This window comes from Passer domesticus, chromosome 26, assembly GCF_036417665.1.
Source record: "Passer domesticus isolate bPasDom1 chromosome 26, bPasDom1.hap1, whole genome shotgun sequence".
NCBI classification, from domain to species: Eukaryota; Metazoa; Chordata; class Aves; order Passeriformes; family Passeridae; genus Passer; species Passer domesticus.
The window spans coordinates 4,469,322-4,482,412 of NC_087499.1; the positions used below are offsets into that span (position 1 = coordinate 4,469,322).

At 50.5% G+C, this 13,091-nt stretch overlaps 2 protein-coding genes across 2 annotated transcripts in view; one reads left to right on the plus strand and one right to left on the minus strand.

Annotated features, from left to right (window-relative positions):
• LOC135286384 (uncharacterized) overlaps nucleotides 1-13,091 on the plus strand; it is a 33,235-nt gene that overhangs the window by 14,041 nt on the left and 6,103 nt on the right.
• LOC135286297 (uncharacterized) lies at nucleotides 1,457-9,801 on the minus strand. The gene is made up of 12 exons (XM_064399414.1): nucleotides 9,775-9,801; nucleotides 9,233-9,335; nucleotides 9,069-9,182; nucleotides 8,566-8,606; nucleotides 7,156-8,285; nucleotides 6,288-6,336; nucleotides 5,171-5,280; nucleotides 4,297-4,414; nucleotides 3,804-3,903; nucleotides 3,199-3,395; nucleotides 2,151-2,288; nucleotides 1,457-1,700 (listed from the first exon to the last, which is right to left on the minus strand). The coding sequence occupies exons 1-12, from the start codon at nucleotides 9,799-9,801 to the stop codon at nucleotides 1,611-1,613; spliced, it is 2,217 nt and encodes a 738-aa protein (XP_064255484.1). The 3' UTR covers nucleotides 1,457-1,610.

Sequence of the window (13,091 nt, forward strand, 5' to 3'; positions counted from 1 at the left end):
GGAATGGGGCCGTGCTCAGTTCATGCCCGGGGTAACATAATTTTACATGAGTCAGCATGTGCCTGCAAAGATCTGTGGGAGAAGCAAGCTTCTCACCATAACCTAGAAATCTATTCCTCTTATTTGGGACCAGTGCTTCACAGCTGCAGAATTCAGACTCTGATGTTAAGCCCCTGGGCCTCCACATCAGTGCATTACACTTTTCTTTGCAGTCTCATTTTCCTCCATCCACACAAAGTTTAAGATTGACAAATCCTGGCTTGGGAGAACAACAAGGGGTGAGCACCTTAGGTTTTGTGAGAAATGAGCCTCACTCTTTGGAATGTTTAAAAGATCAATAAGGTGCAGTAAGAGACTAAATCATCAAGAGCGCTGGGTGCTTGGCAATGGCCAGAGGCACACTGGTTAACCACAGCAACTCATAGACTTTTTCCACTGCATTGGTCAAATACACATCCATCATGATTATACATGTTCAAAGATTTGCTTGAACTCATTTACATGTTCCAGAAATTCTTTAAGTTGGCTTGACCCCTGTCCTGCCTTTTTAGAGAACGTGCAGGAATCGTGGATTGTTGTTGTGAGGGTTGTGTGTCACTTCCTCACAAGGGCCCCTGTTCTGTGGTTGCAGCAGGTGACAGTTATTGACAGTGGAAGGCTCAGTGGCAGGGGTCCTCATCACATCCCTTCCTTAAATGTTATCTGACCATGCAGATGGTTTTAGCTATTTCCACAGGTACTTTCAATCAACATGAGCTATTTCACAAATATCTCTGAGTGATTATTGCCAGTTAGTTACAAAAATAAAAGCATTAGTTATTATTTCACAACTACAGCTACTTCTGCAATTAACATTATTATGTTCAACATAGATCATCCATTTTAATGTTTTCCAAAAGCCAAAACTATAATGTATGTTTTCACACTGTCCACAAACTAAAATATCCATAAATGATGTCCTGAGGATACAAGCTACACAGGGGCCAGGGCACTGGCCACAAAAAGCTGAACAAATTATACTGTAGCAAAAGCAGTTAAAAGTTAAAAGGGATTACAAATTGTACTATATCAAAATCGTTGTGATTAAGAATCATTTGCAGAAGTCAATACATAATAGCAAAGCCAACAACTCCATAGGTATTTATAACAAGCCCAGGGCAGGTTTTTGCCTTGCATGGAGCACTTGGGCCTTCCCCGGGCCCCTTGTGCCCTCCTGCAGAGCCGGTGGCATTTTCCAGCACACACAGTTTGTAACCAAGAGTCGGGTGCAGCCCAGGAGGCTCCAAGCGCCTCCTTCCAGGCTGACTCTGCAGATGCCGAGGCTGCTCTGGGCTCTGCCAGGGCTCTGCTGGGCTCAGCTCTGGGCCAGGCTGGGCCCGCTCTCCCCTCACATTGCTGCGGGCAGCTGAGCCACAGGGGGAGAAGGAAGGGACACGTCAAGGGACTTGAAGTTTAAGAGAGTTTTTATTCAAACAACTGCCATACCAAACAGGCTAACATAAGAACCATAACAAACACACTCTCCTAACTACCATAACCAACTAGCAGTGCTAACTACCAAACTAACTAGTTGTCCTAACTGCTGTAACAAGAAGCTGTCCTCAAGTGCTTCATCTCCTCCGCTGCTCCCTCAGTTGCTTTGCTGCAGTGATCAGAGGGGTCAGGCTGGAGAGAGGCTTGGCTGATGCTAAAAATGGGTGCTGCCAAAAGAATTTAAAAAAAGGAAATGAACTGTTACTTTCCAGAGTCAAGTTCCTCACAGGCTCTGTTGCCACAGGACAAAGGGAACTGGTTTGAAACTCAGGAGAGGGAAGCAGGCTCAGAGTAGATCTGAGGAACAATTTTTTAACCAGGAGAGTGGGGAAACAGTGACAGAAGGTGCCCAGAAATGTGGGAGGTGCCTCCTCCCTGGGAACATCCCAGCTCAGGTCAGGCAGGGCTCTGAGCCCCCTGAGCTACTGGAAGATGTCCCTGCTCGTTGTGGGGCAGCAGGTCCAGGTGAGCTGGAAAGGAGCCTGCCAAGGCAGAGCAGGCGAGGATTCTGCTTGCTTTGCGTGTGGAAAGCAGCGAGACTGGAGAGGATGGGAGGGGGCCCCCCAAGAAAACCCCTCCCTGGCGCTGCTGCTTCCCCTGCAGCCCTTGGCATCCACCTGCAGCAGCTCCTGGGCAGCCCAGCGCCGCTCCTCGTCCGGCTCCAGGCTGCACTCGAGGAAGTCCCGCAGCAGAGCCGACAGGCGCCGGGGCTCCTGCAGCAGCGGGGTCCCGTTCTGCCGGATCAGAGCGCGAGCCTGCAGGGAAAGCAAACTCAGCGCTCTGCCAGCTTCCTTCACAGCCACACGTGCTCACATCGACCCCGGGCCCTCAGCCCCAGCTCCAGGGGCACTTGCCTCCCTGGCAGAGATGCTGCTCAGAGCTCATTTCTCTATGCCAACCCAAAACCAAACCCTGGTGCTGCCACAGCCATCGCAACATCCAAATGATCTCGCCTTGAGAGCCAGTTTCATTGCCTGGCTTTTTTTTAGTAGGAACCTCCATTGGAAATAGCACATTTTGCTTCTCCAAATGTGCACACCAGCTTTACATGTCATTTTCAAGAGTCAGTGTGGTCTGCCTGTGTTATTTCAGAGGATTCTTAGATCAAGTGCGTCTCTGCAGTGCCACTGACACCCAAGTAAATGCATTCCTGATGCCCCATCCCAGAAGCAGCCAGTCAAGAAACAGGAGGTTTGTGATGAAGAAAGCTTAGGCTTGGTGACATGGACAAAGTAGCTTGGATTAGGAAAGAAATATTTTAGACTTGGGGGATGTTAAACCATCATCTTAATGTTTTCAACAAGTTTCCCAGTGAAAAGAATCAGGTGGAGATCATCACGCCAAACCTCTTTTAGAAACTCCTGCAGAAAACTTGTTGGGTTTGGGGGTGGGATTTGGGGTTGGTTTGGGGTTTTCTTGCAAGATAACATTACAGCTGATGCGCTTGCTTCACATTTTCAGGTCACCCTCACAGCCAGAAGAGCTCCAACAACATAAATCCCAAAGCAAATTGGTGCTGGAGACTGCAGAATATTCCTCTGTGTTGAGGCTGGAGTCCTGTGGGAATTCCCTTCCCCATGTGCAGGAACCTCCAGCTGCTGCTCCCAGTTCAGGGTCACCCTGTGCTCACAGGCCCCTGCAACCCCTGAAGAATTTGCCTCTTACCATGGCCGCAGTTTCCCTGAAGTAAGGAGGTTCTCCTTCCACCATCTCGATGGTCACGATACCGAAGGACCAGATGTCCACCTTGGGGCCATAAGGAGATCTGGTCACAACCTCTGGGGCCATCCAGTGAGCAGTGCCCACCATGGAGCTGCGCTGGTCCTGCTCAGGGCTGAGCTGAGCACAGAGGCCAAAATCAGCTGAGGACAGAAACAAACACTGTCAAAGGCAGCTGGAATGAGGAAACCAAGCACAAAGATTCCCCACTCTCAGCCTGAGAATGCAGTAGTGAAGTCAGCTGGACAAGTCCAACAAAGGAAAGATAGAACTGGACCCTTCAAGAAATCCTCAGCTTTCATGCAGTGGCTGTTACTGATTCCCTTGAAGCTTTAGATTCCCACTGCTGCCCCTCTGGAAGGGCCACAGCCAGAGCAAAGGCACTGCGGACGCCCTGCTCCTCTGCTGAGCTCTGTGCTCGGGCAGCCGCTCTCAGCTGGCAGCAGGGGCCGGGCAGTGCCCCCAGCAGCCCTTGTGGGGCTCTGGCCGTCACTGGGAAGCAGCCCCACACCCGCAGCCCGGGAGCGCCGTGCCTGACCAGGAACACCCACCCAGCCTGACAGAGCCGTCCATTCCCAGAAGGATGTTGGAGCTCTTCACATCCCTGTGGATCACCCGCTTGGAATGGAGGAAATCCAGGCCCTGCAGACACTGAGAGAGAACAAGAAACATGAGGGCAAAAACCAGTGGCCGGAATAAATCACACAAGAAGGGACAGTTTAGAATTCTGCCAGCAGCAGCTTTGCTGTGACAGGCCAGGAGTGCAGTGCACACAAGCTCCAGGCAAACGGTTCAAGGCAAAGCTGAGAACAGCAAATCAAATCCAAAAATGACAGACAGTACCACAAGAGCTGGAGAGAGAGCAAGAACAGAGTAGAAGTGCAGTGATGCTGGCAGGCCGTTCACTGCCGAGGCTCTTTCTTCTCCAGCTCATCAAAAGAACAGAGAAACAAAGCCCTGAGCACGGAGCCACTCCTGTTCACACGCCCTGTTTGGAAGGACCATCGTGTCCAAGGCATGGGAGTGACAAGCAGGATCCCTCACCTCCCGACTGACAGCTGCCATCTCTCCTTCAGCCATGCATGTCTGTCTGACAACGTCCTGCAAAGTTCCTCCATCTATGTATTCCATGACCAGCCAGAGATCTCCATCAACAAGGAAGCTGGGAGAGGAAAACAATGGCATGGAGATGAATGTGCAGTGCTCCATTCCCCCATGGAAAAGCCTGGAGTGCAGTTTTGTTTCCAGGTCACTTGTCAGTGAGGACAGAATCAGATGGAGAGACATTCCTGCCAGGCTGCCCAGCCCTTGGAATCTGCACAGTCTGAAGGAGAAGGAGACACCTGTGAGAAAGGAGAGGCCATAGATGGCAAGCAGGGGAAAATTGCAGTTTAGCAACTGCCCAGATCAATGTGGAACCACAACACTTGGTCCCAGCTGGTTCAGCTTCTGAACTCATCAGTTCCACCATTCCCTCCAGAGCAAGGCAACAGAACTGCCAGGGTTATCCAGGGGAGGAGGCCATGCAGCACTTGGGACAAAAGCAGTCTGGAAACCTTTCAGAAAGTCCCTTCAGAAACAGGCAAGGCCAGGAAAAATGGGCAAATGAGGCATTTCTGGAAAGAAGAACCTGGTCTTCCTGGCATCTGTAGCAATGGGAAAGGGATGGGAAGAAGAAGCCAAGGAAAATAATTTCTGCAGTGGTTTATCAGCACTTGTTGTGAGACACAGCAAATGGGGTCAACATGAAGGAAAAACCAAACCAAAGCAACAAAAGCACAAGGAGGGTGTGAACTGCCAGGCTGTTGTTTTGGGGAGATATGGCTGGGTCAGGCATTTTCAAAACAGGCTACAGACTACAGATGCCAGGAAAGGGTAACGCAGGGCCTGTGCATGGGATAAGACCTGAAGCACTCACCTGTCCAAAAAGTTGACAATGTTGGGGTGTTTCTTGTCCTTCAGGAGCACGATCTCATTCACAGCTCGTTGCCTGTTCTGCCCTGTGAGACTCATTTTCTTGATGGCCACCTGGAGGGACATGGCAGACCTGGAACTGGAGGAGTCTGTGGCAGGAGGCCACAGCAAACACGGAGCGAGTCTTTTTGGAGCGATGGAGCCTGGCTGGGCCAAACTGCCTTGGGATGGGACACCAGAGCTCAGCAAGTGCCATTCCCACAGCCCATTGCTCTGCTGACTGGGGGCTGCTTACAGGACACATGGCCAGAGACATTGGGCCTTGCAAGCTCTGCAGAAATGGTCCCCCAGCTGTCAGCCTCTAACAACATTCTCTGCACCTACAGTCTTCTCAAACGGCTGCAACACTCCTACTATTATTCAAACTCATTTTGCAGCCAGGAGGTAATTCTGGTTCTGTGAGAGCAGAATAAAACAGCTGGGAACCCTTTAGCAATTCTATGGGATTTGGTCATGATTCCAGATGCAGCTGCTCTGTTTGGGATTGCACAACAAAGCAAACAGGCACATCCATTGCTCAGGTGATCCCTGTCACAGGCTGTCACTGACACCAGAGCCAAACACAACTGCAGGCTTTAGGAGAGAGCTTGGCTCTGGACATCCATCTTCTCATTTCTCTCCCTCTCCTTCTGCGAACAGCTGAAGTAGGACTAAAACTCCAATCTGGGCCCGAGCAGGATCTCTCCCTAATTAGGCCATGAGGTACCCTTTGAAGCTGAAAGGCAGGATGGAAAAATTGCTAAATATTGTTCCCCTCTGAGGTAGGGGTGAAGATAAATTTGGCCTCAGTCTCCAGCAGCTGACGCAATCCCACTTTTAGATATCAAGACCAAGCCAGCGTGTCCTGCTCTGCCAGACACCGCTGCCCTCCTTGCATTCCTTTGGGCACTTCAGAAGGACCAAGTGTGTCCCAGCTGTGCTCTGCAGGCTGACACTGCTCTGCCTTCAGAGGAGCAGCCTGTGCAGGAGAGCTCTGCTGGCCCCCAAGCTCCAGCCACAGCTGCCAGCAGAGGGGAAAGCCCTGGAGAGCGGCCAGACGTGCTGGGCGTGTTGGCACTGACCTCTCCTCCAGTGGCCCTGTCGAGTCCTTTAGAAACGGCTCCAAAAGCCCTGGAGACAAAACAGCAGAGAAGAAAGAAGCAGCGCTTTAGGCCCTGGCAGGGAAAGCCAGCCCAGACAGGAGATCTCTGCCGCCTGCAGCGTTCACAAACACCTGGGGGCATCGACCCTTCCAACAACAGCGCAGCAGCCACCAGCCCTGTGCCAGGCAAGGTGTGCAAGGGAAAACTGAGACCCAACATGAAGGAATTGGGCTGCAGCAAATCCCAAATGTCCACCCTGAATTGCTTTAGTTCAAAACCTGAGGTGAGAAATGAGTGTCTAAAGAGCTGGAAAAGAATGCATTTCATCCTTTTCCATTTTCTGCCTAAGACCTGCAGGTTCCACAAGGGCCCTGCCATCAGGCAGGTGATGCATTTTCCCCCCGAGTGCATCAGCTCTGTGTCTGTTACTGAATGTCTGGGTTCTACTACATGTGCTAGAATAGAGCACTTATTAGTTCATCTCTGGTTTCTGTTTCTAAACCATTAGGTAAATAATCCTGACTGGAGGATATTTTTTGAAGCAAAATATTTGAAAGAAATCTTCTTGAGAACTGTGTTCTGACAGTCACCAGATGGTGAGTTGCTCTTTTAGGCAGTCCAGTTCCAAGGACAGAAGATCTTCCAGGTCCTGCTCCGTGCTGCAGGCAGGACACTGCCAGCCTCAGGGGCCTTCTGCCCACAGCTATCAATTCTGATCAGGACTGAGAGACAGCAGGATGGCAGCCCAGTGTCTGCAGGTGTTTGGAACTCTCCTGACTTGTCACTTGATCCTGCACCAGCACAACACCTGGCCCTGCTTGTGCAGAAGTAGCTGCCGTGCACTTACCCTTGGCCAATCTGCTCCACTTCCAGGTATTTCTGGGCAGGCTGCGCCTTGCTCACGATGTTCCCTGAAAGAAACCACATGGAAGACGCTCCCTCCCAGAGTGAGAGCTGCCCTGCAGCAGAGCCAGAAGGCAGCCCCACTCCCTGGGGCCGTGAGCCCCTTGGTCTCAGCTGGGGAAGGACAATAAATGACTCGGGGACATTCAGCTGCAGGGCAGCACTGGGTGCAGCTGATGCCGAGACACACACACAGCACCCTGCTCGGGCACCCAGGAACCGAGCAGACGTACTCAGCTGCATCAGGCACCACTCCCCTCTCCCCTCTGCCTGCAGGGCTGCGCTGCTGTCAGAATGTTCAGCCCAGGATCCCACAGCAGAGGGAGGTTCAGTGTCCTCTTCCCAAGCAGAGGGAGGTTCTCCATCCTCTTCCCAAAAGGCTGCAGCTTCTCCATCTTCTTCCCAAAATTCTGCAGCTTCTCCATCCTCTTCCCAAAACGCTGCAGGTTTGCCATCTTCTTTCCAAGCCAGGGGACGTTCACTGTCCACTTCCCATTCTGGGAGAGGTTCATGCTCCTCTTCCCAAGGCACAGGATGTCCTCCGTCCTCATCCCACACTGGGAGATGTCCCCCATCCTCATCCCACACTGGGAGATGTCCTCCATCCTCATCCCACACTGGGAGATGTCCCCCGTCCTCATCCCCCAGCGTGGGAGCTGGGCCATTCTGGTCCCACACCAGGGGACATCCACCGTCCTCGTCCCACGCCGGGAGATGTCCACTGTCCTTGTCCCACACCGCGGGAGCCTCGCCGTTGTATTCCCACACCGCGGGATGTTCGCCCTCGTCTCCCAGAGCAGTGGGAAGTTCACTGTCATCTCCCGGCACTGAGGGAAGGTCACCATCGTCCCCCAGAGCAGCAGCAAGCTCACTGCTGTCTCCCTCCTCTTTGGCCTCCTCTTTGGAAGCAGAGGGAGCCACAGGAGGTGCTGGTGCTGCTTTTGTGCCCTGTGGACAGAGGGCAGCGTGAGGGACGGGAAGTTCTATCTCAGTTATCACCTTATTTATCCTCAGCTGCACGTCCAGCTGCACTAAGCAGAAATTGGGTTTGGAGCTGTTCAAAGTAACACTGGGCTAAAGTAAACATTGCCACTTATTGTTGGGAATTTGATATTCCAGCATGGCTAAAGCCAGCAAGCAATCCTCTGCCTGCAAAAGCAGACCTGCAGCTCTTCAAAAGCTCTTCAGCAGAAAAGGAGAAAACTGCTGGGCATCCCTTTGCTGCTGCTGCTGCTGCTGCAAAGACACTGACAGGAACTTTCCTTCAGCCTCCCAGGCTGGCGCCCAGGTGCCACATGCCGAGCTCACAACTTGCTGCACAATTCCAAACACCAGAGGTTCCTTTCCCACTCACCGAAGGAGGAGGAGCTGCTTGGGATCCAGACATGAGGTGCCCTGCAACGGGAGAGGGAACATGAACCAGAAGCTGTTAGGAGATAAACTGCCTGTGGTGGGAAATGCCACGGAGCAAGGCAACCCCGAGAGAGCATTTTGCTTTCACAGCATCCCTGCAGGAGCCACAGTCCCTTCCCACAGCAAGCAAGAGAACAGCACAAAATACTGGGCTGGGTCAGTTCTTGGCTGGAGCAGCAAAGGGAGGGAGTTCCAGGTTCTGCTGGCACAGAGTCCCCACTTGAGGGAACAGAACCCCCCAGGGCTCCTTGCAAATGCTGTGCACGCCCTGCTGGCTGCAGACACCCCCTTTTTCAGCTACAGCTGCTGGCAGGAGCTCTCCCAAAGCAATGGTGTCTTCATGGCAATTTGGTTCCCAAGTCTGCTCAGCTCCAGAGGGGGAACAGAAAGCACACAGCAAGGCCAAAGGCACAGATGCTGCACCGAGGCAAAACCTGGACTTACGTGCCAAGTGGGTTAAAAAATACCCCGAATAAGCCACAGTGTACAGGGTGCCAACTGCAGCAAGCACGTGCTGGATCATTTTGGCTGCGCTGCACACGTCTGCAGCCTGTAGCCCTGCAAGCACAGAAGGACACCCGTCAGGCTGGGCTGGCTGCTGAGAATGCCTCGGGCAGGAGGATCCTCCGGCAAGGAGCCCAGAGCCACTCTGGACACTGAGGCCTCCGTGTCCCACAGCAACGGGAACACCACGGGGACGTAGCAGTGTTCCTGTGACAGCACAGCAGCAGCTGACGTGGAAACCGCCTGGAAGCTTCTCCTGTGCTCCTGTCACAAAGGAGCACAAAGAACCCTCCCAGGGCACATCCTCTTGCCCAAAGGATCCAAGAGGAACTCGGGAAATGCAGCAAACAAGGACACCCCATAGCCCAGCCTGAACACTGAGGAGGAACAAGGACGGCACCAAACCAAAGGAATCGTGACCTTTAGTCACTGATACTTCTGACTAAAAGCAGCAAGCCTTGTTCCACCTGGGATCTTTGTTCTAGTTCTAAAAACAAGCAAGGTTCTCCACTCTAAATACACAGAAGGCAGGAACTGGGGAGGAGGTGGGATTGGGAGAGAGGAGGAGGAGGGAGAGAGGAAAAGGAGGAGCAGAAAGGGGAGGATCAGGAGCAGAAAACGAAGGAGAAGCAGGAGGTTCCAGTACCCCCTGTGGCCGCAGCCACGGGACCATCGCCCCCACCTCATGCTGGAGGTGAGCAGGGAGGGGGAGCTCGTCCCAAATCTATCAGGGGGTCCCTGAGAGGGTTTTATACTGGGGTGTGTTTGGAGCTTGCAGATTGTGGAATTGAGCCCCAAATATCGTCTGGTGTCCCTGGGAGGTTTTATTCTCTGTGTGTGTAGGTTTGGATCTTGCAGGATCGCAGAGCTGAGCTTCATGGGGGGATCTTTGGGCAACGAGATGGGAAATTATTTATCTAAAACAGAATGGAATGTTTTTTACCGGCTTGAGACAATTTTACAGGATGAAGGACGTTCAGACATCTCAAAACATGAACTGAAAGACATTAATCTGGGTAAAAGCGAATACTGAAAATATAGACTTGAAGTCTGCTTTTGCCTTTGATTTTTGGGATCAGATAAACTGGAAAATTTATAATCTAGTCTCTCTCAAAAAGGAAGAGACTTTGGTCAAACTAATGCCTGTCTCCAGAACTTTAATGGAGAGTTTTAAACAGTATGATCGTAATAGAGACTTTCTCGACCACCAAAACAGAACATCTGGTTCTGAGACTTTAATTCCAAGTTGTGCTGGGTCTTTGTCCTCCTCTGGGGGGATTTCGGGTTTTGTTCGGGGTTCCTTCCTTTCGGGTGTGTCCAGGGTTTCTCCAGGCAATGTGGACAGCACCCCAATCCCCGGGAAGGGGGAATCAGATCAGCTTCTAGCTTCTGTCGTGTTCTCTGTTTCTTCCATTATTCCCTGTGTCACAGATGCTGCAACCAGGCGTCCTCCATTCCTCCATGGAGTAGTCCATCCCCAGATTTCCCGGGAAAGCGTTCAGGATTTTCATTATGTTCCAAGAATTCTGGGGATCAGGGGTCGTGTTCTGGGGAGGTTGGGAGTCGAGCGGGTCCAGGAGATGAAAGTTTGGGGAGGCTTTGCAAAACAGGGGCTGCTGTTTCTGTGCCCTGTTCCTCTTCCAAACAAGTTGCGGCCGGATCGTGTTCTGAAGTTGTGCAGGGGGAGTCTGCCGTGGGGGATTCCAAATCTGCTCTGCCTGGCCGAGGGGCTGTGGGGGTCACTCCTGCCACTGTTTCCCCTTCCCGGGAAGCCATCCCCTCAGATCAGGCTCAGGCAGGCAGATTGCTTTGTAGTTCTGAGAATTCTTTTTGTATAGCTTCCTCCCCCAAGCCTCTTCCAGGGTTTTCATTGCTTTTGGTTCCCCAGCCTCCAGTTACAGGTGGTGGGGAGGCTTTGGATTTGTCTTTGCCTACAGAGGAGGGGCAATGGGGAGAACAGAGGCGGCGGGCGGCAGCCAAGGGCCGAGCAGGGCCAGGATGACTCTGCCCGGAGGAGGAAGAGCGAGGGGGGGAAAACAGCATGTTGAGACTGCAGCTTGGAGCTGAGAGTTTTCCAGCTGTATCCCCACGTGTGGGGATAGGGTGTGGAACCTGTAACAGCCCACTGGTAAGTGTTACAAATACAAATTCGGGACCTGCAGTTTGAGAGCAGCCCGATTCGTATGATTCTAATGAAACACAATTTACTGAATTGGGGCCTGATATATCAGACTCTGGTTCTCTTTCTTTAACCAATAAAACACATTCCTTGGCCGCTACCTCCATAGGGGGGGCATTGCTGGGATTGTGGAGCTCTGCTCTGCCCTTCCTGGCAGGGCTCCCGGGGAGGCGTGTTGCTCAGGCAGCGCTGCTGCCAAGACCTTGGAACTTTGCTCCCCGGCCCTTCCTGGCAGGGCTCCCAGAAAAGTTTGTTGCTGCAGCCACACCTCTGCCAAAAAGAACTTGGAGCTTCTTGGCAGAGTTCCTGGGACAGCTGATGACTGTGACAACACTACCTGTTCTTCTGTAACAGAAACAGGAGTGATGAGAGGGAAAAACAAAACACAATCTAAATCAGAGGTAAACCTTCCATTGCAACTACCTAATTGGTCTAATATTAATCAAATTTAGAAAAATATTTGGATTCAAAGAAACAATTCCTTGCCTTATCTGTAAGATATGGTCGTAATGATGTAAATCCATGATATGCAACTCTGTCTCACCATGATACAAAAGAGCTCCATCAAGCTTTGAAAGAAAGTGGGTTCTCTTCTCCTTATTTTAATAATGTGTTGAAAAGTGTATTTAATTCTTATGACTTAGTCCCTGCTGATTGTTGAAATGTGGCTTCCGTGATTTTAACCAATTCACAATATCTTTTATGGGAATTACAGTGGAAAAACTTCTTAATAAATTGGTTGAAAGCTATGAAAATACTCGCTATGAGAATATAGATATTACCCAACTAGCAGGTGATCCACCTTTCCATAAACCAGAAAATCAAGCAGTGGAATTGCCTTGGGATGTACTAACAGATATTAAAGATGCTGCTAGAAAAGCTTTATTTTCAGTTGAGCCAGCTGGTACCCATGTAAATACTTATACTACTATCAGACAAGGTGAAACCGAGTCCTTTGGTTCTTTCCTAGATAGATTAACCCAAGCAGTCGAAAAACAATGTCCAGATGAACAAGCTCATTCCTATATTATTCAAAACCTTGCTTTTGTAAATGCTAATGAAGAATGTAGAAAAATTATTTTAACTTTAACTGATCAGCCTCCAACTGTAACACATATGCTAACAGCTTGCAGTAAGCTCACCTCTTCACAACATCTTGCTAACGTGCAAGTCAATGCTTTTGGAAAGCAAATTGCAGAATGTCAGGAAAAGTTAGGAAAAACATTGGGAAATAATTTAGCACAACAAATGGAAAAATTTGAAAAGGCCCTAGAAGCACAAACAAAAACTTTGGAAAAATCTGTTGGTACTGTACCGTTGGACTCTGGTAAAAAGGCTTGTTGCTTTGCTTGTGGTAAGCCAGCACACATCAAAAAGGATTGCCCTACAAAAACAATTCAACCTAAACAACTTTCTATTTGCCCTCGATGTCGGAAAGGGAAGCATCTTGCTAAGCACTGTCACTCTCAATTCAACATCAATGGCAAACCTTTGTCGTTAAACTCAAAAAAGAGCGTGGATTAGCACCGTGCCTCGACACAAGCAGTGGTACCTCCTTACAGCAATTACCCAGCCAAGTGGCATTGGTACCTCAATCATTTATCCCACAGTCAACCATTCCGCAAATGGTTCCAGCTCAATACCCTCAAATACAAGGTTTGAATTGGCCTCCTCAAAATTGATACACCTTTTAAATAATTTTTGTTATGAAAGCATTCCTACTGGAATTGTCAATCTTTTTCAACAAAGACAAGATTTTTTGATTCTAGGCAAAGCTAGCAACA

Excerpts from the sequence above, each read along its gene's own strand:
- LOC135286297 (XM_064399414.1), bottom strand. The coding sequence starts at position 9,801 with ATGGTCCCGTGGCTGCGGCCACAGGGG. Across the intron at positions 9,183-9,232 it reads GGAGGATCCTCCTGCCCGAG|GGCTACAGGCTGCAGACGTG; the intron begins GCATTCTCAGCA and ends CTGTGCTTGCAG. Across the intron at positions 1,701-2,150 it reads CTGCCCAGGAGCTGCTGCAG|CACCCATTTTTAGCATCAGC; the intron begins GTGGATGCCAAG and ends TTCTTTTGGCAG.